This window comes from Plecotus auritus (genome assembly GCF_963455305.1).
Source record: "Plecotus auritus genome assembly, chromosome: 10".
NCBI classification, from domain to species: Eukaryota; Metazoa; Chordata; class Mammalia; order Chiroptera; family Vespertilionidae; genus Plecotus; species Plecotus auritus.
In genome coordinates, this window is record NC_137785.1 from 19,945,665 (window position 1) to 19,973,288 (window position 27,624).

The 27,624-nt window shown below is 50.6% G+C and overlaps 1 protein-coding gene across 1 annotated transcript; it reads right to left on the minus strand.

Annotated features, from left to right (window-relative positions):
* Positions 1 to 851: 851 nt before the first annotated feature.
* On the minus strand, positions 852 to 27,306 carry AXL (AXL receptor tyrosine kinase). The gene is made up of 20 exons (XM_080645112.1): positions 26,649 to 27,306; positions 25,250 to 25,472; positions 24,825 to 24,925; positions 23,762 to 23,938; positions 18,559 to 18,639; positions 18,306 to 18,421; positions 15,876 to 16,086; positions 15,437 to 15,576; positions 14,606 to 14,756; positions 14,370 to 14,396; positions 12,343 to 12,475; positions 11,960 to 12,051; positions 9,659 to 9,754; positions 9,447 to 9,524; positions 7,390 to 7,482; positions 6,892 to 7,013; positions 6,172 to 6,281; positions 5,127 to 5,286; positions 4,511 to 4,647; positions 852 to 2,884 (listed from the first exon to the last, which is right to left on the minus strand). Exons 1-20 carry the CDS (start codon positions 26,710 to 26,712, stop codon positions 2,533 to 2,535), a joined length of 2,664 nt encoding a protein of 887 aa, XP_080501238.1. The 5' UTR covers positions 26,713 to 27,306; the 3' UTR covers positions 852 to 2,532.
* Positions 27,307 to 27,624: the final 318 nt, after the last annotated feature.

The window sequence follows — 27,624 nt, forward strand, 5'->3', positions numbered from 1 at the left end:
AGTGTAGCTATGCCCACTAAGGTCCGCACAGGCAGGAGGCACCAAATGATAAAGTCACGGGGTATTACAACACAAGCTTACACTACAGCAATCTAGACACACAGCACCCACTCAGAAGCGGGACAGACACTCACGTGGGCCCGTAGGTTCCAATCCAGACACCCCGCCCCTGGCCAACGTCTGACTTCCTCTCTCCTCCCAGCTTCCCACAGATTTATCCTAAAAAAGTTTGTGGCCCGGATTGAACTGTTGTCAGTGTCCAGGAGCAGCCACCGGGGGGCGTCCGGGCGCTGCCAAGGGCTCCTCCATTTGCGGTGGGACACACCCAGGAACTTGTCTGCCCTGCGTGCAAAACACAGTGTGGGCTTGTCTTGGCAGGAGTTCCTTTGTGGGCTGGAGATTGTTGGCGACATTCTGTGCCTGTGTTGCTATGTGAATCTGAATGTTTGGGTCTGTGAGTACCTGTTGTACTCTATATGTCTCTGTGTGACTTGACTCTTTGTGTTACTTTAATTTCTTCCTAATGTTGGTGAGTATCTGCCTGTGCATCATGTTTGTTTGTATCCATAATTTTGTCTGTTACTCTGTGTCTGAATTTTAGTATCTCTGTATTTGTGACCAGGTGTATGCCCATTAATGGGTGTCTCTATGTGACCCTGTATTTATGTGCCTATTCCTCAGTAGGGGTTTTGGAGAGTCTGCTTTTCTTTGTGTGACTTTTTGTCTATGTGTATGTTCATTTCTATCTTCTTTAAAAGGGGAGAACTCCTGGATCCCATGAAACCCTTCTTTTTATGATGGGGAAACTGAGTTCCAGGGAGACCACATGACTGTGGAGAGAGACAAGAGATAGAAGTGTGGTTACAAAGTTTTATGTGATATAAGCCCCTTTGGAGGTGTCAGAGTCCACACTCTGTACAGGAGGATATGAGGGACTGGCTCAGGGGGCCAGCATGGCCCAAAAGGAGGAAGATTGTCCCCTGGGGAAAGGAGGCATCCCTAATGCATTGCACAGGCTTGAGGAGGGTAAACCCCCACATGAGGGGAGGAGGAAGCAGAGGTGGCTCGGGAGGGTCACACAGAAGAATACTATAAAGTTAGAACCTCGGAACCTTGGAGTTCAAGACCTGTAGACCTTTAAAATCTTACATTTGAATTTTAGAACTGCAATGTCTAGAATCTTAAGATTTAGAATCATGGATTCTTGGACCCTTAACTAAAATCCTAGAAAGGCAGAATGCAACATAGAGCCTAAAGGTGCCCAACATTAGAAATTATTAGAACTTTGGTATCTAGTTAATTACAACTAACTGTAGAGTCTTATACCTTCGATGCTGAGGACCCAGAATCTTGGACCAGTAGAATCTAGAGTGCCTTGGAATACAGAACTGAACATTAGAATCTTAGATTTTAATAATCTAGGACCTTGGAACATATTATCTTGAATCTTAAACACAGAGAATCTAGGTTCTTAGACTAAATCTTAGAACACCATATCTGAGAAACTTAGACTTTAGAACCTCCATCTGTAGATATTTAGAACTTTTGAATTGCAGAATCTAGAATCTTAGATCTGTAGGATCCAGAATCTCATAACAAGAGCTTCAAGGGTCGTAAAGCCTTAGAAACTCTAATTGACCATCATTAGAATCTTACAACTTGAAAGGATAAAATCTTGAAGCCTCATGCTCTAGAGTCTAGAGTCAGCCAGGGGATTTATACTCTAAAAGGCTTAGAACAGTGGTTGGCAAACTCATTAGTCAACAGAGCCAAATATCAACAGTACAACGATTGAAATTTCTTTTGAGAGCCAAATTTTTTAAACTTCTTCTAACTCCACTTCTTCAAAATAGACTCGCCCAGGCTGTGGTATTTTGTGGAAGAGCCACACTCAAGGGGCCAAAGAGCCACATGTGGCTCACGAGCCGCAGTTTGCCGACCACTGGCTTAGAACATCAAATTTTAGAACATTAAGCCTTAAAACCTCCATATCTAGAATTATAGAATCTAGAGTCTTATACCCTAAGGAAAATGAAATCTAGCATCATTGAGTCTTAGTTCCTATGCCTAGAATAATAGAACTTTAGAACCCCAAAACTTACAGGTTTTATCAAGAATCTTAAAAGCAGGAAAATCTAGTACCGTAGAATCTCAGAACTTTCAAATATAGACCTTAGAGCTTTCATGTCTTAGAACCTAACACTTTAAAATTAGATAATTTGGAATTTCAGATCCTTAGAACCTAAGACTCATAACATCTTTGAAACCTAGAACTTAGGCTCTTTAAACCTTAGAATCCAAAATCTTGGAATGTTAGACTTAGGAGGATCCTTAGGGATTTCAGTCCAACCCCTCCCTAAAAATCCCTCCCCACACGGGGACACTAAGATGTGGAAAGGGAGAGGATTGTGTGAGATGGAAGTGGATTTGGTAGGAAGAGAGAGCTGCAGTTGGGAGTAAGGTCTGGAATGGGAACGTAGGTGGCAGTGCCTAGCTTGGGTCCTGAGAGGAAGTCCCAGGCAGAGGGTTGTCTCAGGCTCCATCCTCCTGCCCTGGTGGTGCTGGGGAGCCCCTGTCAACAGGTAGGGTAGGGCCAGGGGCTGTAGAAGGGCAGAGGACATAGCGCCCAGCAGGATGGACCTCAGCCGCGGTGAGGCAGCTGCAGGAATCCTTAGGATCAGACTGGGTTGGGGGGTCAGCTCCTCCAGCAGCTCCAAGTGGTTCAGCATGACTCCCACCCTCATCCATGTTGACGTAGAGGATTTCATCAGGCTCCTGGGCAGGTGGCAGGGTCTTCAGTGTGTTCTCCAGATCTTCCCGTAGCTGTGAAAAACTTGGCCGGTCCTGAGGGTTTAGTTCCCAGCACTGGGACATCAGGGCATACCTAGGACAGCAGAGTGAGGGTTGGGAGACTGAGCAGGGACTTAGAAGGGGAACATTCTGAGAGTTTGGGGAAAATTGAGGACACTCAGGGGACCAAGGACATTTCATGGCGCTGGAGGGAACTATCACAGTTTGGGGCATCTATGGGGACTGAAGAATTCTCAAGAGTTTCTGAAGGATTTCTGGGACACTTGGGAGCTGGAAAGGGTATTGGAAAACCTCTCTACGTATGGGATGGTATTCTAGTGATAGTTTGCTACAGCAGAGCTTTCCAGTGTGGCTCCCCAGAACAGACTGGCATCAAAAACTTGCAAGCTGTGTTGATTTAAAATATGTGTTCGAATTCTTTTTTTTTTTCTTTCAAAAGATAGAACCTAATTTCCCTCCCCTTCAGTGTGGACTGGACTTCTTGACTTGATTCTGACTTACAGCCGTGATGTTGTGTGTGACTTCTGAGACTAGCCTGTAAAAGGCATTGTGGTTTCCTCCTTGCTCTTTCCCATAGGATGCTCATCTGGGGGAGGCCAGCCACTATGTTGTGAGGAAGCTCAAGCAGCACTATAGCAGGGTCTGCATAGAAAAGAACTGAGGTCTCCTGCCATAGCCATGTGATTGAGCTACCTTGAAAACAATCTTCTAGTCCCAATCATCAGATGGCTGCAACCCCATCTTGACAGCAACCTCATTAGAAACCCTGACTCAAAATCACCCTGAATCTTGGTTGTAACCTCATTAAAAATCCTAATTCAGAATCACCCTGCCAACCTGTTCTCAGACTTTGACCTTCAGAAACTAAAGGTAATAAATGCTTCTTATTTTAAGCTACTGGATTTGGGGTTATGGGTAACTAATACACCAGCTCTGCAGCCTTTGGCAAGTGATTTACCATCTCTGGGCCCCAGTTTCTTCTCCTACAAATAGAAATAATAATACTTCATGTGGCCATTTTAAGGACCAAATGAGTTAATATATGCAGAGCGCCTAAAACAGTGCCTTCTAGTAAGTTCTATAGAAACACTAGCTATTATTCTTGCTCCCCTTGGCTCCTGGACACCCAAGGAGGACTTGGGGAGTCTGCAGCCCCAGGCTATCCTCTCCTGGCCCAGAAACATCATACTGGATAAATGTTCTGCTCTTCTGGGTGTCAGCAGGTGACAAAGTTTGATAAGCACTGTCCTAAAGAAGTCTGAGAACCTCTCAGAGGAGACTTGAGGGTTTGGGGAAGCTCAATATAACAATCTGAAGGATTTTGCAGAGGGTCCTGGGTGTTGAAGAGCATCTGGTGAAAGCATGGGTGCTCAGGAGTCTGGGATGGATTAGAATTCTTTGAGAGTGGGTGAATCTCAGAGGCAGAGCCCCCAGGGAAAGTTGTGTATTCACCGCTCATGGATAACTGGCTGAGGAGGCTAATCCAGCCTGCATGCCATGCACAAGGCAAAGGATGAAAGGGCACTTTTTGCTAATTCACACCCCTGTGGAGCAGTGGTGAGGAGGGCAGGTGGCCTCCTCAACAGTCTGAGGGATTCTGTACAGGTTTTATAGGGTCCTGGGTATGTTTTGGAATGAAATCTGGGATTAAGTAGGGATCGGGGGGGGGGGGGGAGGGGGGGGTCCTAAGGGTCCTCACAGTCCATCCAGACAGTCCACAGGCTGCTTCAGGCGGTTTCCTTGACGCAGGTAGTCGTAAATCTCACTGTTCTCCACTCCTGGATATGGGGTTTGGCCCCGAGTGGCAATTTCCCACATTGTCACCCCGAAGGACCACTGTGGAGGGCAGAGGGGAGAGAATCAGAGTGTTTCTCCTGCACAAAGACACCCCCAAACACACATTTATATACACATGTGCACATAGCTATCTTTGTGGGTACATCACAGCTATTCACAGAACCACTTTGGCACAGGTACACCCTCATAGAAGTAACTTTTGTGCACACAGACATGCTCACCCATGCACACATTTACACACTTAATGGACACATGGTCTCATGTGTCACCCTCCACAGCCTGCCTATACACATGTATACATACTTACCACCACCTCTTCTAACCTTAACTGTCTACATGTCCCATGTAGAACCTGCCACCATGCACACATGGACCTGTCCACATCCGTAGCATAGTCACCCACCATAACCCAGACATGAGTAGCCCACATGGACAGGTCCCTGTGAGCCCAGGTGCAGTGTGAGATGATCAGGCCACACCCTCCTGTTGTTACCTATTCCTATCAGAGGTGCACATACCACATCGCTCTTGCTGGTGTAGACGCGGTCAGCCAGGCTCTCGATGGCGATCCACTTGACTGGCATCTTGGCAATACGTCCCTGGCGGTAGTAGTCTCCATTGTAGATCTTCTTGGAGAGCCCAAAGTCCGCCACACACACGGACATGTTCTCATTCAGCCTGCCAGGATTGGGGAGAGGAACAGGGTCATGACATGGGCTCCCTCCACCAGGAAGCCTACCCTCACTCTCAGATACATCTCTATCTCCAGCCTGGCTGTCCTGCTTGGGATTAGGGCCTGTCTCTCCTCCTTGCCCCAGATTTGGAAGGAACTGTGTTACTTCTTGTTTCCTCCATAAAATGAGGGCGGGACAAAAAGCTACTGAGGGCCTTCCCAGCTTGGCTTTTTGCCAGATTCTAAAGTCCTTCCTAAGCTCCTTGAGTTTGATTATTTGTTTTGAAAACAAAACAAAACTGTTTTCTTGATGTATAATATATGTGCACAAATCTGAATTTTCACAAACACACCCATGGAATCAGATTAAGAAACAGAATATTATGGGACATCCATACAAGGAATATTATACAGAAAACAAAAAATAGAACAAACCACTGAAACACACACACACACACACACACACACACACACACACACACGCCACACGCTTCCATTAATGGGGGGAGGGTTCTAGTCTCCTTATCCACTTTGGCCCCTCCCCAAGGGCAGCCCCAGACAAGACACTCAGCATAGAAAGGGACAGAGATGAGGCTTAAATGTCACCACCCTCTTTGGTCACCTCTGTCCCTTTGCTCACTCATGCTGCCCACTGAGCCAGCCCTCTTGCCTCTTCTCTCTCCACATTCAAATACTCCTTTAAGATTTCAGTTCATGGCCCATCTTCTCCAGTAAGCCTTCCCCAATCCCCTTGCTGACCTCTCTATGCCAGTCCTGAATTCTGACCTGTGCAAGGGATATGTGTGTGTGTCCAGCCCCCGCTATCATCCTGAGAAGGAGGAAACGAGCTCCCTATAGGGTTTAGGGTGCCCCTAGAAGACAACACTCACATGCAGTTCCTGGCGGCCAGGTCCCGGTGTATGAATCTCTTGGTACTCAAATACTCCATGCCACTGGCAATGTCTGCCATAAACTTCACCAGCATCTGAGTGGGCAGGAACTAGGGGACCAGGGCAGGAAAGAGGTCAGTTGAGTTCCTGAGACCCATCCCTCCTTCCTTCCCCCTTTCCTTCCTGTGTGTGCCTAGCTCTACCCTGCAATGGTTTCCTATGGCTACAAGAATTAAATCTAACCCTTTCTAACAAGGCCCTATATAATCCCATCCTGCCTTCCTCTGTGACTTAATCTCCTACTGTTCTTGCCCTTGACATACACTCCTTCCAGGGGCCTCCTTTATAGTCTTCAAACAAGCCATGCTTGTTCCCACCTCAAGCCTTTGCCCATGTTCCCTTCAGGATTGCTTCCTCCCAGATCTCCCCACCTCCCACCAGCTGGCTCCTCTCCTTAGTGAGACCTCCTTGTCTATCCAAACTAATTGCCTGGCCTCCTCTCATTCATCTTACTCTATAATTCCTTCCTAGTACTCAAATTATCTTGCCTATTTATTTGTTAACTTGTTTATTGCTGTCCCCCCACTGGCAGACAGTTCCATGAGAGCCAGTTCTTGGTCACCATGGTCTTCCCAGTGTCTGAGTAGCACCAGGTACCTGGTAGGTGCTCAATTAATACTTGTAGACTATTAAGACTTGTAGATGATTAAATGCCCTCACCACTGGCTGGTCCCCAAGTCGAGAATAGAGAAGGAAGCTGTGTAGATCTCCATGTTTCATGAAAGGTAAGATGACCACAGGTGCAGGGAAGCCATCTAGTTCGGAACCCTGGAAACAGACGCCTGAGTCCCCCAGGCAACCCTGTCACTCCAGCTGGACAGAAAGGGAAGCCACCCCCTCTCCCAGCTCAGTCTGTCCCTCTCCCTCAAATCTGGCCTCCAAATTGTTTTAGGGGTGGCAAGGACCAAGCTTCAGGGAAGACATTTCCAGCAGTGTTCCCAAGGATATTTCCCCAGTCCTCCTGGGGACCTCAGCTATTTCTGGGAAAGGTCACAGGTCACATTCCAAGTGAGCGAGAGAAGGAGGGGGGAGTTTGCTGACTCTGAGGGAGGGGGAAACAGGGAGCTTAGAGCTTTGATCTTCCCAGTGCCAGAGGGATCTTCCCTCTAGTGTTGCTCCCACAAAGCCTGTAGGCCCCCTAAATCTGCTGTCCCTCACCAATGAGCCTCATGACATTTGGGTGGTCAAATTCTTTCATGCAGACAGCTTCACTCAGGAAATCCTCCAGCTCCGACCTTGTGCAGATGGCAACTTGGGGGAGAGAGGAAGGAGGGTAAGAAGGAGCGGATGAGAGGGGAAGCAGGGGAGGGAGTATTCCCCCTCTTCCTCCTCTCCTTCATCATCATCATCATCATCATCATCATCATCATCTTCTTCTTCTTCACCAAACATGACTGCTAAGTGCCAGGTGCTATACCCATCATTTTACATATATTAACTCATTTAATCCTCTGAGTGTTCCTATTATTTTCTCTATTTTAAAGGGGGGAAACCAAGGCACAGAATGGTTAAGGAACCTGCCTGAGGGCATACACTGCTTGCAAAAGGAATAGGCAGAATTCAAAGTCAGGCTCCGGGTCCACGTGCACAAACTACAGTAGGCTATGTCCCAACACATTTCCAATAGCAGTGGGGGTCTATGTGATTTTTCCTGTTTCACAGCTCAGGAAAGTAGCTCACAGAGGCAAAGTGACTTGCCCAAGGCCACACAGCTGGAATTGAAACCCAGGTCAAGAACATAGAAGAGCCCTAACTGGTTTGGCTCAGTGGATAGAGCGTCTGCCTGCGGACTGAAGGGTCCTGGGTTCGATTCCAGTCAAGGGCATGTACCTTGGTTGCGGGCACATCCCCAGTGGGGGGTGTGCAGGAGGCAGCTGATCGATGTTTCTCTCTCATCAATGTTTCTAACTCTGTATCCCTTTCCCTTCCTCTCTGTAAAAAAATCAATAAAATATTAAAAAAAAAAAAAAAAAGAACATAGGAGAGCCCTAGCTGGTTTGGCTCAGTGGATAGAGCATCAGCCTACAGACTGAAGGGTCCCAGGTTTGATTCCGGTCAAGGGCACATTCCTGGGTTGCGGGCTTGATCCCCAGTGGGGAGCATGCAGGAGGCAGCCAATCAATGATTCTCTCTCATCATTGATGTTTCTATCTCTCTCTCCCTCTCCCTTCCTCTCTGAAGTCAATAAAAATATATTTTAAAAAAAGAACATAGGAGATGTTAGTGAATGACTAAGTGATGACTGCATAACCCAAGCTTTTGGCCCCAGTGATTCAGAAAGGATTGTTCCTCCCTCACCTCCAGCCCCAGCCTGACCCTCTATGCTTTTTCCCTGTATGGAAATGCTTTCCTGCCGTGGACTTCCTGTGCTGTGTGGCCCTGGCCTGGCTCCCACCTTCTCTGATGATGTAAATAGTATAGTCACAGTGCACATCAAATGCATGTACTACGTTCCACATCTAGCGTTAAGTGCTTTGCCTCACAACATCCTAGGAGGTAGGGCCATTATGATCCACACGAGGAACGGGAGGCTCAGAGAGGGATAGTCACTTGCCTGAGATAACACTGCTGGAAAATGATGAAGCCAGGTGTACCTCATTTCAGATCTTTCCTGCTCTGCTATGTATCACAGGAGGCTGGCCCTTGAAAACTACACTTCCCAGGTTCCCTTTCCTACTGGTTTCTTGTTGGACTTTGCCAATGGGAAGCACTAATGGGAAACTGGCAGGTGGGCAGGAAGGAGGAGGGGAGAAGCCAGGGTATTTCACCCTGTCTTGTAAGGCTTCCAGTATTTCCTTGGTGGTGGCTGTGTCTCCTTTGTGTTTCAAGCTCCCACGAGGTTTCCTCTGACTCTGTGATTCCCAAACGCTGACAGGCATCCCTGGCCATGGGCTCTGGTAATCCTGGTCATTCCTCCCTCTGCCCTTCAGGCCTAGAGGTGGGGTGACTACTGCTGCTGCTAATCTCCAGGTTGCGTCACTCCTCCCAGGTGTTCCTTCAGTCCTTCCTACACCTTTGTAGTAATCTCACCATATTAAATTTCTCCTGTTGAAGTACCTAGCATGGACTTCATTTCCTGCCTGGAAACACTGAGGTTCTGTGGTAAAGCCAATTTGCTGTTAATTCTTCTGCTCTTCTGCCTCCTTTGGGGCAATGGGAAGGAGAGGCTAGGGGATGGGGGTCCCACATGTATGCACATGTGTGCACAGACTCACTCTTCATTGTCTTCACAGCCACCTTGAGGATGGAATCATCCTGGTTGAGCTGGCCCTCCATCACAGCTCCAAACTCTCCTGTAGGGGACCAGAGGGAGACACTGACCTCGGGGAGGCTCATAGGGATTGCATTTTCTTGTGGTTGGGTGGACGTGGGGAAGTGAAGGACTCCGTAGTTCAGGGGGATATATACGTGTGCCAGGGGGACTCACCTTCTCCCAGGGTCTTCCCCAGGGCCACCTTATGCCGGTCCACCATCACATCCCGCAGCTTCTCCTTCAGCTCTTCGCTGATTCCCAGGCTGTTCACTGCATGGGGAGTGGGGATGACAGAGCCATAGAGCTGGGCTGACATTTACATGGCCATTGTTAAAATACTGAGATACTTCTGCATTCATTCAGAAATAGCTACTGTCCTGAGCACCCTCCATTCCCTACCTAGCTCCTCCTCTAGACCCCTTGAATATTCCCCAAGAAGGGCACCTAAAAGGTTGGAGCCTGTCACATGATCTCACATCAGTGGGCACATTGATTGGTTAGCATTCTGCCATATCAGTTGTTCAAAATATTTATTAATGTTTTATTGAGGTATATAATCTGTAGAAATCGTGAGTGAATAGCTCAATGAATTTTCGCAAACCAACCCAGCAGTCTAACTAGCACCCAGGTCAAGAACAGACCATGACCTGCCCTCTCAGGGGTGGCCACTTTCCTGACCTCTCTTACAACAGATCTGCCTTCTCCTTTTGGGGATGTTATAAACATAGAATCACATATTGTATTCTATTTTGTGTCTGACTTCTTTCACTCAACCCGATGTCTACGACACAGTTGTAGTTATAACTGATTCATTTTCATTGCTCTATAGAAAGAGTTCCCAAACTTATTGGCCCCAGGACCCCTTTATATTCTTAAAAGTATGGAGAACGGCAAAGAGCTCTCATTTATGTGGGTTATGTAGAGAGTGTCCCCCAAAAATGTATACACACTTTAACTGCTGATAGCTCAACTGATGTTTCTTTCTTTTCAGATTTAACCCATTGAAATGAATAATTATTCAAAGTGTGTATAACCCTAGCTGGTTTGGCTCAGTGGGTAGAGCATCAGCCTGCAGACTGAAGGGTCCTAGGTTCCATTTCGGTCAAGAGCATGTACCTTGGTTGCAGGCTCCAGGCCCTGATCAGGGGCATGCAAGCGGCAACCAGTCCATGTGTTTCTCTCCCATTAGTGTTTCTCTCTGTCTCTACTTCTCCCTTCCACTCTCTCTAAAAATCAATGGAAAAAAATATCCTTGGGTAAGGATTAAAACAACAACAAAGTGTGTATACATTTTTGAGATACCCTGTATATTGATATTTACTGTATTCAAAATTAAAGCGAATGGATTTTTAAAACACAAGAATACATAAGCACACATTCTGTCAACCATCAGAGTGATGACATCATCATACATTAGAAAGTTTCTGGAAAACTCCATGGAATCCCTGTGAGAAAGTGAGAGTGCAAAAGGGCAAAACATATCTTGATATTATTATGAAAATAGTTTTGACCTTATGGACCTCCTGCAAAGATCTCAGTGCCCCCCAGGGAGTGGATCATACTTTGAGAATTGCTGCTGCATGTGATTCCATTAGATGAGTGTGACCTGCTCACTCCCTCTTCCTTCTCCTCTTAAATTAATGGCTTTTCCAGGCCCTTCTGAAATTTCCTTGGGGCCTGACAGCCTTCTCACTGTGTGCTAGGAAGAGACCTAACTCTGCCCCCCGCCTTTTTTTCTGGATTTAGGTTTCCCCAAATGGAAAGATGAAGAGATTTGACTGGGTGACCGCTGAGCTCCTCCGTAGCTGGGACCCTCCATAACTCTACAATCCTCTAACAGAGAGCCTATAGTTTTAAGATTCTATAATTTTCAAGTTCCTAAGAGTTTATAGTACTGAGCCTATAATTTTTTAGGCCAAGATCTATTCTACCTCTCTCACATACTATAATTCTAAGAGGCAGTAAAGAAGATGGACTTCAGAGCCAAACCACCTGGGTTAGAATCCCAGCTCTCCAACTGACAAGCTGTGTGGCCTTGAGCAAATGTCTTAACCACTCTATGCTAGTTTCCTCATCTGTGAAGTGAAGGGGGAATAACACCTACCTCACTGGATTGCTCTGAGGGTTAAATTAAGTGACATGTGTAGAGCACTTAGAACAGTGCCTGTCACATAGGAAATGTTAGGTTTGGCTGTCATTATCAGCATTATAATCATATTATCATTGTCATTATAACCATCAACACATTGTTCTAATAGCCTATGGCTCAGGTTTGGTCTTCCAAGATTTATTGTGTCTAAGATTCTATTGTTCTAAGGCTTTTCTGTGTGATTCTACAATTCTGTTGTTCTTAGCGTCTGTGGTCCTCACATCCTAGTATTCCAAGGCCTTCGTTTGGTTCACGTATATACAGAAGACTGAATCTCTACACTTGTTATCCCCAAACCAGGGCAGGGAGGCACGGAGTTCACTTACAGGTGGCTTCAGTGGTCCGGCGACTGTAGGACTTGCGAACGCGATACCTGACCACCAGCTCGCCCCTCTCCACTGTTGGTTCAAACACCTCTCTGGGGGGAATGGGGAGGAGGTGAGGGTAGAGCCATGTGGAACCCCCTCTTTCCACTAGCAGTGAAAGCAAGCACCGTCCCAATCCCAAATCCTGCCTTTCCTCTCCTCCAGCATTTGCTGAGCATATTTTGGACTGCTACCTTCTTCCTTCCATTCATTCCCCAGACCCTCACCCTAATTCCAGTTCTTGGTAATCTCTCCTCCTGCACTAGCCTCTCCATGGTCTCCCTGCTTCCAAGTTCTCCATTCTAGTCCATGTGAGCCTCCCTACTCACAGAGTTCCAACTCACCCATAGCGGGTCTCCTTCTTCCGCCGGTGGATGAGGAACAGGGCCAAGATGAAGACACAGGCAGCAGCCACAACTGCTCCCAGCAGTACATACCACCAGGGCCATGAGAAGGAGGGGGCTGGAGGTTCACTCACTGTCAGGGCATGGGGGACAGGTCATGGCTAAGGCCCTGCGTCCATCTCCCTGGGACCCAAGGGGTGATGTTGGAGGGAGCAGATGTGGATATATTTGATTAGGTCTATCATAGGTGCATTCACGTATCTGAGGAGACTGGGCTGGGCTGGGCAAGGCATGCAATGAATGTGATATGAGTGAGTGTTAAAGTAGGAGCATGAGACTTGTAGGGTGGGTGAGGTGACTTAAGAGTGGGATGGACAGTTGAGGACAGTTGAGGAGTGTGTGATGAGTGTGAAAGGAGTGTGGAATGGGAGTGAGAGAGTTGTGTGGAATGGGTTATAATAATGCAAGGAGGGCCCTGGCCAGTGTTGCTAAGTGGTTAAAGTATTAGCCTGTGGACCGAAGGGTCACAGGTTCAATTCTTGGTCAAGAGCACATACCTAGGTTATAGGCTTGATACCTGGCCCAGGTTAGGGTGAGTGCAGAAAGCAACCACCCGGTGTGTCTCTCTCACATCAATGTTTCTCTCTCTCTTCCCCCTCCCTCCCTTCTTTTTTCTCTAAAAATCAATGGGAAAAATATCCTCCGGTGAGGATTAACAATAACAACAAAAATAATGCAAGGAGGGCTGATGAGCATGAGATGGGTGTGAGTAAATTGCTAGTAGAGGAGTGTGTGATATATGTGATAATTGTACAAGAAGGGAGAACTTGGGTGTGGAAAAACAGGCGAATAGGGGAGAGAATGCATGCAGTGTAGGATGGGTGTATGAGGCATGTGCAATAAGTATGCAAGAACAGTGAGGCTCCTGGGATAAATGATCAAGGAATATTTTTGAGGACTGTGTGATGGATTTTCACTAAGCGAGGATGAGAGTAAAGTAAATGTGCAAAGGGGTGTAGTGTGCAAAGGAATGTGTAAGGGTGTGGATGGGTGTTGAAGGAATTGTGGTGTGTGTGAGTGAGGATTATTCAAGGAGTTTTAGATTCAAGGAGTGTGCAGTGATTTGTAAGAATTAACTTTGGTGTGAGAAGAGTGTGCAATGAGCATGTAAAATATGTGGAAAGGACAGATGAGCCAGGGATGAATAAAAAGGGTGTGCAAATAGGGTGGGAGTGGGTGTGTAAGAAATAGAGAATGGGAATGTGCTAAGTGTGCCAGGAGTTTGTGTGGGTGTGTGCAGAGAATGGGAATGGGTTAGGATTGCCTAGCGGTGAGGGAGTAACATGGAAAGAGTATTGGATGAGTATACAAGGAGAGTTGTAGAGTGTGGGATAATGTGGACTGAAAGTTTTTCAGTATTTGCAATGTGGGATATATGGTGAGTGTGTAAAAAGTGTGCACAGAGTTTGTGAATGAGAGGTGTGGGCAGTATTAGGTTTTGGAGGCATGTGTGAGGAATGAAGAATTATAATGGGATAAACATGAAAAGAGGGTGGGTTAGTGTGGAATGGGTATGCAAAGAAATGCAGGGAGACGTGAAAAATATTTAAGGATAGTGGGATGAGTTATAAGAGGTGGAATGGAATAGTGCTAGGAGGATAAAAAGGGTGTAGGAGGAATGTTTGAGTATTGTTAAGAAATATTTGAGAAGGATGAATGTGAAGGGGATAACTCATCCACTGTTCTTTCCTTCCTACCCACCCCATTCATCCACCTATCCATCCATCCATCCATCCATCCATCCATCCATCCACCCACCCACCCATCTACCATTCACTGAGTACCTACAATATGCTGGACTATTCCAGGCATCTCCATCAAGGACCACACAAACCCCAGAAATAGAGGATTAGAGTGATGAGTCTGAGAAACATGAAAGGGATGTGTAAAGCTTATAAGTGTGGTGATAGGGTCCTCACTGGGCATTGAGGGAAGGGAGGGAGGTGAGGGGATGCGAAAGCCCTTACCCAGCTGGTGCACTGGCTGTCTTTGCCCTGTGAGGAGAAAGGACAGAGGGAGGACATGCTCAAGGAGGGCAAGACTGGTGTGACGCAGGTGAGGGTGCGAGGCTCAGGAAGATTCTGAGTAGGAACAGCCTAGATTGGGGTAACACTGAAAGTTGCAGAGAGCAAGTCAGGAGCATCTAGGGGAGATAAAATTCTTGTGGGTACTTTGAAGGGGGCTGACATGGCTTTGGAGTTACCTGGGCGCCAAGGCTCTAGGGGCACGGGGAGGCTCCAGGGTCCATCCCCAGAGGCGGTGTAGGCTGCCACACACACTGTCAGGTTGGGCACAGTCCTGTCCTCCCGCAGCTCCAGGGTCACCTCTTGCTTTAGTCCTATGTCCATTAGCACCTAGGACATCCAGACTTAGCATCAGGGTAGAGCCCCAGGTTCCTAACGCTTAGGCCTCAACTCCCCAACCTTCTGGAAACCATCTCCTCATCTCCAATACCTTCTTCCCTTCCTCTTCCTACCTTTTCATCCCCACTCCTTTTATCTCCATTCTCCATCCCTGTGCCCACTACAATATCAGTTCCACTAGGACAGGACTTTGTCTCGTTCTCTGCCGTGTCCTCAAGTCTACAACGGTGCCTGGCACACAGTACTTATGCTGAAAACTGAATTCTCATCTTTCACTCTCATCTCTCCATCCCCTTTAAATCCCACCCTCCTTTTCCCACCCTACTTCTCCACCCCAGGGATGCTGTTTGCACAGATAATAACTTTGTGCAAATTAGAAAAGGCATCCCTTCCTCAAGATGCTATACAACTATCTGCTGTAACGTTGTCATGGTAAAACATGGAGGCTCCTGGGATAAATGACCAAGGAAACATGTCTACTGAAACACTTTTTACAATGATTCATAAATAGCCATTCCCTCCCCCTCCCCCAGACCTCTTTAACCTTCCCACAATGTGCTCTCCTATGCACTACCCAACCTGCACCACTGTCCATATCTGCCCTGCCATCTTCTCCTCCCCATTTCCCTCCTCCTCAGCTCCTCCGCCCCACCCCCGCTAGCAGCACCCACCTCAGGAGTGTCCTGGCCTCGATAGGCCAGCCGGTACCCTAACAGAGTGCCCTGCAGGGGTGCCATTGGCTCCTGCCAACGCACGATGGCTTGGGTCCCATTCCGTATGGCGGTAACGTTCTTAGGGGGCCCCAGAGGCACTGGAGGACAGGGAAGAGGGGAAGCTGGCACCCCTACCTCTTCCTGACTTCTCCCTGACCCCAGGAAGTGAAGGCAGGGTGCAAAGAGCATGCGCACAAGCAACTCATGCAGGCCTCCCTGGAGCGAAGCATAGGGAAGAGGTCCAGGAGAGATGCCAGTGCTGTGCTGAGGAGTGGGGACTGAACAGGAAGGAGGTGGAGGCCACCTGGGGTAAACGGGTGAGAGGAGATGCTGGGGGTGGCGCTGATGTGAGCGAGGTCCAGGGGGAGGGGGAGGGACACCACCAGCCCCTTCTTACCTCCCTCAGGCGTCTCCACGGGAAGCCAGTGGGTCCAGGGTGAGGGGCCCTGGCTACTGGCACATGCCACCCTGATGTGATAAGGACTGTGAGGACGGAGGCTGTCCAGCTGTAGTTGGTGAGGAGGGACAGATACTTGCATGGTGAGGGGCTCCTCCGGGGGATCTGGTTCTCCCAGCCTGATGCCTACCCCGTCATCTGACAGCACAGCCTGGGGACAGAAAAGGAGTCTGAGGACAGGATGGCCATGCAATCACATGAGCAGTCAGACAACGCTCGGTGGTGGTCCCTGTGATTACACAACTTTGAGAAGATGTGTGTGTGTGTGATAGCTTCATTCTAGTGCTCCCTGGGCACCTGCATTTGCAAAGCGAGGAGACCATCCAGCTGCACAATGTAGTTCTGTCATCACTTGCAAAAGCTACCTCTGGCAAGACGTTCCCTCTCTGAACCTCAGTTTCTTCATCTGTAAAATGGGGTATAACGCCTCCCTACTTCGAAGGGTTGACTGAAATGATGCTGCTAAGCATTTAGAAGAGTGTCTGTATGCATTGAGTGTTTGCCATTATTAGTATTGTGTGTGTCCGTGTGAGGTTGCCTTGGCAACAAGTGTCCAATTCCACACACCTTGCGCAGCGGCGTAGGCTGGCACACCCACCTGGTCCCCAGGAACGGCCAGGTCAGGATGGCAGGGCGACAGCTGGGGAATACCCCTGTGCAGCACATAAACTGGTTTGAACACCACATCAACAGCTAACATTTCTGGAGTGTTAACTATGTGTCAAGCACCCTGTCAAGTGCATGTTTGGGTGAACTCAGTGACTTCTTACCACCCGCTATGGAGTCAATTTCTTTTTTTCATTCCTATTTTACAGATGAGGAAACAGAAGCCCAGAGAGGCTCAGCCACATGCTCAAAGTCACAGGGCTCCCACATGTGGAGATGATACCACCCAGAGGCCTGGGGAGGAGGTGGGCAGAGGGGAGGCTGTCCCCTTGCCTGCTCTTTGGCCCACAGTGACAGCCGGGAAGAGGAACCTCTGCTGGGACAGAGGGGACAAGGATGCAGACATGCCCACTCCCACTTCTCTTTTCCCTGGGATGCCTGTGACCCTCCCATTCAAACCCTTTAGCCCCAGCCTATGCACAGTAGGAAGTGAGACCTGCAGAGGGAAGAGGACACACTTCTGCTTTCCTGCGGACACTGGATGGGTGTGGGGTGGGGGTACAGCTGACACCTGACCTGGCATTTGAGGTCTCCCAAATTGGCCTGGTCTCTGGGATTGAGTCAGTTTCATCCTCTTTAGCTAGTGGGCAGGACTGGTCATTTCCTCTCCCTGGGCCTCAGTTCCTTACCTTGAAAATGGGAAGATTAACAACCACTACTTTTAACGTTAAAATGACAAGTGAATGAGGTTGTGTCCAAGGCACACAATTGTAAGAAAGACAGCTGCTGTTTAATCAAGTACTGGCTCTAAGGGGTCTCTAAGGAGGTAAGGAGCATCCTTTGGGTTTGGTGAGACAAGGGTTCGAGTCCCACTTCCTGGCTGTGACCTTGGGCAAGTTTCTTAACTACTCTGAGCTTTAGTTTCTTCATCTGAAAAAAGGTTGTAAACACAGACCATATTTCACAAACACACAAGGGTGTGTGTGTAAAGCTGTAACACAAGGCCCAACAAACAGCTGGCACTCAATGAAAGTTGGCCATTATTAATCATCATCTCCTATCATGGGCAATGCCCTTCCAACTTCCGAATCACAGAGATCTTCAAGCCAGAACTGGATCTTGTATTCACATGTCTGTGTGTTTGTTTTTCTTACACTAGAGGAGGAGCAACTTGCAGAAGGCTGGTCTGGCCCTTCTCAGCTGTCAGGTAGTCTTCTTCTGACTGGCCCTGAGCCAGGCAATAATGAGGACTGAGTGGTGACTGAGACAGCCTGGCTGTGCCCTCCCAGAGCTCAGTCCAGTGGGGAGACAGACTCATCCCCAGGCAGTGACAACCAGAGTGGTCAGGGCTGAGGTGTGAGAAGCAGGGTTGGGGGTAGCCAGTGGTGACTGAGATGGCTGTCTCAGGGTTCCCATTCTGACTAGTCAATATCACTGGTACTAAAAAAACCCCTGAAAACAGCTAAGAGTTTATTACACATTTCCACTTGCATTTACTTATTGAATTCCCACAACAAGCCTTTCCCGTGGTACTACCATTATGCCCATTTTATAGATGAGAGAACTGAGACACAGTCACCTACCTGAGCTCATGCAGCCAGCAGCTGGTGGAGTTAGGATCTGAACCCAAGACAGCTGCCTTAACCTGAGGCTCTACTGCCTCTCAACCCACAAAGCTGGGAAGGGCTGGTTATCCAGGGAGATGCTGAGGGCTTGTGGGTGTGGGTGGAGGGGGGCCCGAGGTTAGGAAAGTCTGAGTCTCACCTGCAGGGTGCAGTGGGTGAGGGGATAGATGCCGCTCAGGCCTGGTGTCCAAACCACCTCCAGCTTTGTGGGCAGACTGGAAACCAAGTGGAGGTCATGGGGCCGCTGGGGAAGCACTGTGGAGATGAGAGGAAGGACTGACCCGGGGGGCCTTTGCCCAAAGCTCCTCACCCTGCCTTCTACCCCAGCTCTGACCTTTGACCCCAGTCCCACACCATCTGACACCCTGCTCCCCAGCTCCCTTTTCTGTCACCTGTGATGATGGCCGTGCGGGATGTGGTGACCCCCTTGGCATTATGGGCTTCACAGGAGAAAGAAGACGTCTTGTTCAGGCCTGGGGAGTCATATGAGGGCAGGACCCAGTGTCAGAGAGGTGCCCCTACCATGCCCCACCTGACAGGGCCAGTCTAACCTTTAGGGGCACCTGCTTGGAGGGAGACTATGGAAAGGGAGGCAATGTGTTGGGAACACAGGCCTCTATCCCAAACACTGGGACAGGCCTGGGGGCCTCAGCTCTAATGCTCCACCACATAGACACATATATTCAGACACAGGCACACACATGGATAGACTCACATATATACACAGTAACACATACACACACATAGAGACACACACTCTTGTACACACACTTATGCACAGACAGAGATACATATTGTACTCACACATCACATAGGCACACTTAGGAACACATTCACACAGCAAGACACACAGATTCAGAGTTATACAAAGGCACACATAGAAACACATACTCATAATTATACACAAGTCACCTACACCAATGCACACAGTTATACCCATGAACACACAAAGAAACACATTCACATACAGAAACACACATACTCATAGCTAGACACACAGACAGATGCACACACTCACCTAGATGCAGAAACACAGACACAATCACACTCTGAGTCACACAGACACACATAGAGGCATATACATCTAATAAGCACACACCTAAGAAACAGGTTCTCATGGGTGTGTGTAAATGTAGAGGTATTTATCTATGTATATAAAAGCCTAAGTGACCATTATGGTGGAACGGCCGGTCGCTATGATGTGCACTGAGCAGGCAGGCAGGTGAGAGGTTAGGGGTGGGCCGGCAGGCAGGCAGGCAAGCAGTTAGGGGCGAGCAGTGCCGGATTGTGAGAGGGATGTTCAACTGCTGGATGTCCTACTTCAGGGATCTGGCCTAAACCAGCAGTCAGACATCCCCCGAGGGGTCCTGGATTGCGAGGGCGCAGGCCGGCTGAGGAACGTCCATACACAAATTTCATGCACCGGGCCTCTAGTTTGTTTATAAGCTCGGTTCCTACCAACCCCCCCCCCTGCCCCCCACTCACACACACCTCACTCTCCTGGGCTCTGGCCACATGCCTCCTGGTGTTTCTGGGAAGCACACATCAAGCATTTTCCCACCTCGGGAACTTGGTACTTCTGTCCCTTCTTGGAACAGTCTTCCCACTGACATCCAAGTGGTTCACTCCCCACCCCTTCACATTGTTACTCAGATCCCACCTTCGCAGTCCTTCTGTCCCTGACCACCTTGTTTAAAATCAGAACTGCGTGTCCGGTGTGGCTCAGGGATTGAACCAGGAGGTCGAGGTTCGGTCCCCAGTGGGGGGCATTTGGGAAGCAGCGGGTCAAATTCTCTCTCATCATTGATGCTTCTGTCTCTCCCCCTCTCCTTTCCTCTCTCTGAAATGAATGGGAACATATTAAAAATTTAAAAAGAAATAAATTTGGAACCTCCCTCCATATCTAGCCTTTTTCCTGCTTTATTATTCTCCATTTGGCTATTCTCATCACAATGTCAGCTCCACTAGCATGTCAGCTCCATGGGCAGGGCTTCTGTCTGTCTTGTCCCCGCTGTATCGCCTGTGTCTAAGATGGCCTGGCACCCAATAGGTGCTCTATAAATGCTTGTCCAATGAGTGAATGAATTTATGTGTATACATTTGTGTACGTACAAGTGTTTCTGGCTGTGTATGCAGAAATGTGAGCATGGGTACTTCTGAGGGTGAGTTAACATACATGTCATGAATAACTGTTTTCGAGTGTCTTGGGTGGATTTCCTCTCCTCCCCGGTGTGATGATGGTGGGAACACAGGCAGAGACACACACTCACACACACACACACACACACACACACACACACACACACACACACACTACCTGGGTGACAGGATGTAAGGAGGACTAAGTCTTAAGTCTGCATGTATAACTGTAGCTCGTGCCTGTCTGCCTATGCCTGTACCAGCGTGTTAGTGGACCTGTGAGTGTCTGTGGATGTTGAGTGCTTGCGTGTGCCTCTTGGGTTTGTTCTGCGCCTGTGTGCCTGTTCTCATCACCATCTACCGCAGACACAAAGTTTCCTTTTCTTAGTCAGCAGAGGGAGTGGAAGGAGGGAAAGCTGGCTGGCCACTCGCCCGAAGGGGTGGGCAGGGAAGCTCCTCAGTTCCGCTGCCCAGGCGCTAGTTCCCAGCCAAGGTCAGGTGCCCGCCTGCCCCCACAGCCCCCGCAGCCAGCCGCTGCTGCTGGGGGAGGGACAGGACAGCCCTGGGCAGGCGGGCAGCCGGCAGGGATGGGAAACCTGGGTCCCCTCCAGCCACCTGGCATGTGGGGGCCGCCAGGGTCACTGTGTGGGAGCTGGCACTGTCCTCCAGAGGAGCCCTGGGGCAGGATGGGGGTTCTGGAGCTGGGTCCTGTTCCGACCACAGCATTCCTGCCCCGTCTGAGTGAGTCACCAGGCCCCACCCCCTGCACTTCCGGCTGGCCTTGTGGGGAGAGGCCCAGGATCCCCCTTCCCAGGCTCGGATACCAACACCTTGAGGGAGAGGAGAGCAGGGATGAAGGGGCCTGGGACCCCTTCCCTGCAGCAGGCTCTCCCTCACAGCTGGAGCAGGCCCACTCCAGATGTGCTTTCCAGATGCACTGTTCACCTCCCGTCTGCTCCTGCTCCTCCCCGCAACCCTGTGTTTTTTCCGAGGGAAAGAGAGGGATGGAAGGAGAGAGGGGGCACGCCCTGAGTCAGATCAAGGGACAGATGCACACAAATGGGCTAACATTTCTTAACACAGGCCCCCCCCCCGCCCTCCCACCCAATGAATCACACTTAACACACAGGGACCGTTATTGGCACAAAAACAGAGAATGTGGCACTCAATAAGCTACGCACAAGGCTGATGCTCTGGCAAATACGCAGTGACACAAATACACACTCAGTGACTTACATACACACGGGCTGACACATTTAAAGGAAGAGACCAAACATAAACATAATCAAACGTGCACACATTAACTACAAACACCTAGCAAGACCACATACACTTAGGCTGCAGCTGACAGACACACAAACCTCCCTGCCTATTGAGAGGCACACACCAAGGGACAATCACAAATTGAGGTTGATGTGGACAAATAATACACACCAGAACCCGTAGAAGTTGATGTGGACGTGCTCGCACAAAAATACAGCCAAGATTTCAAAACACAGCTGGACATACTCAGGATGCTGAAGACATTCATCGAGACACAGACTGATACAACAGCATTCACTTGCATGGACACGAGGGCTGTGGCAGACACACAAGAGGGGAGACGTGTGCACACAGGCAGCACAGACACATCTACACACTGGCTGCTAAGCACCCCATGTTCATCCACCCAGAGGGCACTGGGGCCGGGCTGGTACTCAGGGAGAGCAGACAGAGGCAGAAGGGTGTTGTTGCTGTCTACTGTGGGTCACACGCGCGTACACACACACACCGGATCCATGGGACATAGTCACATACCAACATTCTCACCCTGTGACAAATACACAGACACCAAAGATATCCATGGACACAGATATGTATACACACAGACAACCACAGTCAGTGGAAACTCACTAAGTTGTCCATTGACACAATCTAATCCCATGGAAACAAAAGCCCACTCCATGATACTCACACCCACAGGTGCACACCCGTGAGCTGACATTGTCTCCTCTATATAGGGAGGTATGGGAAATAGCCACAAAACGCACTGTGATTCCTCACTCTGCCATCTCTCCCCCAACACACATACACACTCCACCCTCATACAGTGCATCACAGCTGTGAGCACACAAACACAAAGGCAGACACAGGCTGACATGGTATACTTAGTCACACACACACACACACACACACACACACATACACACTCCTCCCCCCACACACTGAGACAGCTACAGAAGCTGGCCCTTGCTAACACCACCCCACCCCCGCCATCATCCAAAGAGGTTGATGCTGACAGACACTGAGACACAGATCCAAAGGGTCATGGATACACACCCAGAACCTCCCTCACCCCCCCACACTAATACACACACAGATTACTCTCACAGCTGTACCAAATACTGATACATGCACAGTCCCTCTCCCACCTGTGGTCCCCCCCATTTTTTCTTCTTCCTGGGATGGAGTTGGGGAACCAGCCTCCTCTCCCTCCTCCTCTCTGGGGTCCTGCCAAGCTGACTCAGTCCCCAGCGCCACTGGCCTGAGTCAGCCCTCTGGGGACTGGCATGCTCACCACCTTTCCCTTGCACACTCAGGGTCCCCAGAATGCTGGGAATGTGGGCCCCTCCCACCACCCTGGGAGACCCTCAGTCAGGAGTCCCCTCCCCATCCCAGCAGATGGAGGAGCAGGTTGGGGGTGCTGGAAGCTGATACCCTACAGAGTCCAGCCACCTCCCTCTAATTGAGCCTTCCCCTTCTGTATTCCTCTCTCTCCTTTCTCAATGAAGGGGAACCCCCCCTGTGCCCATGGTCCCCCTGCAATGCCATGGACCACTGTGTGACCCCAAGCTTGGTCCTGCCCCATCTTGGGTTACCTCTCTGTGGTCTGCCCTCTCTGTCTCTGGTTCTCTCTCTCTCTCTCTTTCTCTCTCTCTCTCTCTCTCTCACTGTCATTCTCTGTCCCCCAATTTCACCCCCTCTCTTTGCTTCACATTCTATCCCCACCAGTGGAGCTCTTCAGTGACAGAGGTGGACAGGTTGGGAGAGGTGGAGGAGAGGAGGGCACGGTTGATTCGGGTGCCCTGCTTGGGGTCAAGGGCTGACAAAGGGCCATCAGGCCTACACACACTTGGGCTATGGAACAGCTCAGAGGAAACCCAGGACAAAGAATTCTATTCAGAGCCAGGCTGGGGTAGTTGGAGGGAGAAAGAGCAGAGAGACAGGACACGGAGAAACAGAGAGCGATGGAGAACAGACAGAAGGAAATGGAGAAAGTGTATGGAGAGAAATGAGGAGGTAGACAGGGGCAAAGATGCAGAGACAGACTCAGAGGCAGAGATACAGGAAAAAAGAGAGAGACAGAGAAGGACAGAGGGACCAGAAGACACTCACACAGGGGCATGAAGGGCACACTTCTCCCACTCCCATCCTGCCAGGGCCGCTACAGTGAGCTGGTCACATCCCTGGACTCACCTGGAACGTGAAGTATGTGCTGGGGGGTGTGGCCCGTGGCCGGAGCCAGGGGGACAGCATCCTGGAGCCAGAGCAGGTCCACGGGCTCTGGGGGACCCTGGGCCTGGCAGCTCAGGTTGAAGGGGGTGTTGGCAGTAACAGTCCTGTCCTCAGGCTCCTCCAAGAAGTAGGGCAGGCCTGGGTGGGGGGTGATGGTAGAGGCTGGGTCTCTCTGAGCTCCCAGGTGTCTGACTCACTGCCAGGCTGTTGGAGGCTGCAGGCTCTTTAACCCGTATGTCCCCTCAGGCCTCTACCCCCAGGGCACATCATCCCAATACCTGTTTCCCCCAACCAGTGTTGGACCCCCAGGACATATAAGCCCCTCATTCTTTTCCAGAATGTCTGACTTCTCATCCCATTTTACCAATGAGGAAGGGAGGCCCCTGAGAATGGGAAGAGGGTTAAGTCATGCCTCTGACTCCTTATCTGTTCGAAAAATATCCTACCCCAACCATGGCTGACCCTAGGATATCCAACACCACCACCTCCCCCTTCCCCCCGCCACCCCAAGATGTCTTCTTCTGCAGGACATACACTGAGTGGCCAGATTATTATGATCTCTGAACGCGTTCAGAGATCATAATAATCTGGCCACTCAGTGTATATCCTATATAATAAAAGGCTAATATGCAAATTGTCCCCTCGGCCAGGAGTTCGACCAGCAGGCAGGCCAGCCAACCGCCCATGTCCCAGCCCTCTGGCCAGGCTGGCCGGACCCCACCCATGCATGAATTCATGCACTGGGCCTCTAATATATATATTTATATATATATATATATATATATATATATATATATATATATATATACACACACACTGAGTGGCCAAATTATTAGGCATTCAGAGATCATAATAATCTGGCCACTCAGTGTATAATCCAATAATTTATGGACCCAAGCTTCCTGATCCCTTAAGATCTCTGACATTCTTAGTATGTATGACCCTGGGAGATATCCTGAATCTTCCAGCACCCTCTGACCCCTGGGGTTCCTGACCTCCCATGACCTCTAAGCCCAGGGCTCACCCTCCAGTCCAATGTAGCCAGGCTGGGACACAAAGGTCCTTTCTCCCAGGACCACTGCACACTGGTACCATCCCACGTCCGAGAGCTGCAGGGACAAGATCCTGACAGGGACAGAGAGGTTTGGGATCAGAGCTGGACACTGGGAGGGAAGCATCAGAACTGAAAGATGTGGGTCTGGACTGGAAACACATAAGAGCTAAGAGGTGGGCACTCTTATTAACTCCTTTTACAAAAGAGGAAAGTGAAACCCAGGGCTACGTCACATGCTCACAGCCACACAGCCAGCGAGTGGCCAAGCCGGGGTTCCACCCCGGTGGAACTCCTGCTGTGACTTTTTCACCCACCATGTGATGGAGGTGGTGGGGGACAGAGGTCAGGGGTCAGGGGGATGTGGGGTTGTGGCTGGTCAGGGAGAGGCTGGTCACCTGAGTTTGCTGACCACTTTCCAGTCATCCTGCTCATCTTCGCCCAGGGGCACCTGGATCTGGGTGCTGTCTGCCAGCTCTAGGGTCTGTCCATCCCGAAGCCAGGTCACCTCAGGGGGCTCCCCATGAACCAGAAGCTCACACTGAAGGGTCCCCGCGAGTTCCCGGGCACCAGTGATGTTCCCTGGGCTCCTCACAAAGGGGTCCTCCTGAGCCTGTGAGCCTGCGGGGAGATGGGGAAGAGTTGGCTTAGGAAACTCCACTTCCCTCCAATTCCTCAGTTCCACCCCTCTGGGCCTGCCTATGGCAGCCACGACCTTGCCAGGCCTTTAGGCCCACATAGTTGGAGAGTGACCTCAGCGGGGGCTGGAGGGAGGCGCCTTGAGGGGAGGATGGGCGCCTTCCCAGGGGATTGGGGTCCAGCCTCCATCCCTCAACTTTGGGAAGAAGGCCCGGGATCTGGTGGCCTCCCACGTCCTGGGCTGCCGGGCAGGGCCAGCTCTGGCCCCGCTGCCCTCCCTTAGGGTCTCCAGAGACTTGACAGGTCAGGCTGGTGGATGGCGGGGAAGAAAAGGGAGGGAAGGAGAGGGAGAGGGGGAGGGAGAGAGAGAGAGAAGGAGAGACGGCAGGGAGAGAAGCCAGAGAAAAGTTGAGCAGGGGGAGTCAGAGACAGAAAGGAACAGAGAAAAGAGCGAGACAGAGGGTGAGAGATGAAGAGACACGCTTGCGGGGGAAAGTGGTGGGAGAGACACATGAGAAAACGGCCGTGACATTGATAGAGACAAGGAGAGATAAAGGCAGAGACTGGGAGAGGGAGAGGCACAGAGATGGTAGAGCTGGAGCCTGAGACAGAGCCTGGTCCCAGAGATGGAGCAGACAGACAATGGTGGGGCAGGGACAAGTGTGTGTGTGTGTGTGTGTGTGTGTGTGTGTGTGTGTGTGTGTGTGTGTGGCGGGGGGGGGGGTGACTGTGCTGAGGGTTTTCCCCTAAGGTTCCCAAGCCCTCCTCATCCCGCTGCCGGTCTGAGTACTCCTTTCTGGAACATTCCTTCCCTGGAAGCCCCCATCTCAGCCTCTCCCCAGGGCCCCCACTCAAGTCCAGCCCCCACCTCTGCCTTCAGCTTCTCCTTGGTGTCTGTCTCTCAGTGTGTGCATCTCTTCCCGTCTCTGACCCTCCTAGTTTCTATTTCTTGTCCCTCTGTTCCTCTCTCAGAGCCCCGTCCTGTCCCCTGGGCCTCTCTGGGTTTGTCTCTGTGTCTCCCCGTCTCCCTGTCTCCCTCTCTGTTGTCCCAAGAAAATTCCCTGAGCCAACTCGGGACCACCTGCCATCCACCCCTCCTCTCCCGCCTACCCCAGCCCCTCCACAGGTAGTCCTGTCCCTCAGGCCCCCATCACTCACCGTTGGGGGCCATGCACCCCCAGCAGCACAGAGCCAACCACCAGGCCAGCGGGACCCTGCCCATCCTCGGGGCACCGCGCGATCTCTGCCAAACTTTCCTCAGAAGTTGCTGGGCACACGGAGGGGGAGGGGGCAGGGCCGGGTTGTCCCCGGCCCTCCCCCCAGCTCCGGGCTCCCCGGCTTTGGCTCTGTCCGCCTGGCACAGGAAGGGCTCCTCACCGGCTCCACTCCACTCCACTCCGTGGCCGCCTTCCCTGCTCCCTGGTCTTCTTCTCCCTCCCAGACCTCCGAACCCTTTCCCCCGCCCCTGGCTCCCCCTGCCTCCACCCACTGGGCTGGGAGCCGAGGGGGCCACTGGGATTTCGAGGGGTTAACTTCAGAGAGGAGAGGACCAGCCTTGTCTTAAAGGGACCCTGGAGGGAGGCTGAGGAGGGGAAGGAGCCCTGGTGGCTTCACCCCTAAGCCTGGGCCAGAGAGGCAGGGAGGCTGTGTTTCTCTACCCGGCTCAGGGCGCTGTCGCCCTGGGCTCTCTTGATGTCCCGTAAACATTCCTTCAGAACTGCACGCCCGGCTCAGCCTCTGCGATGCCCCCTCCCCGGCCTCCACCCCCAGCCCAGCCCCAGTCAGGCACTCCTCTCACACTCACAGCTCCTCCTCCTCCTCCTCCCCCTTCCCCTCCTCCCTCTCCCCCTCCTCCCTCTCCCCCTCCTCCCCCTCTCCCTCCTCCCCCTCTCTCCCTTCCCCCTCCTCCCCCTCCCCCTCCTCTCCCTCCTCCTCCTCTTCCTCTCCCCCTCACCCCTCTTCCAAGGACACACACACACACACACACACACACACACACACACTCACACACTCACACACACACACACACACACACTCACAGTCAGATGTCATCAACACACAGAGGCTGGGGCAGGAGGAGACATGCAGGGGCAGCTGCCAGCCCATGGGACATACTCAGAAGACAAGCCAGGTC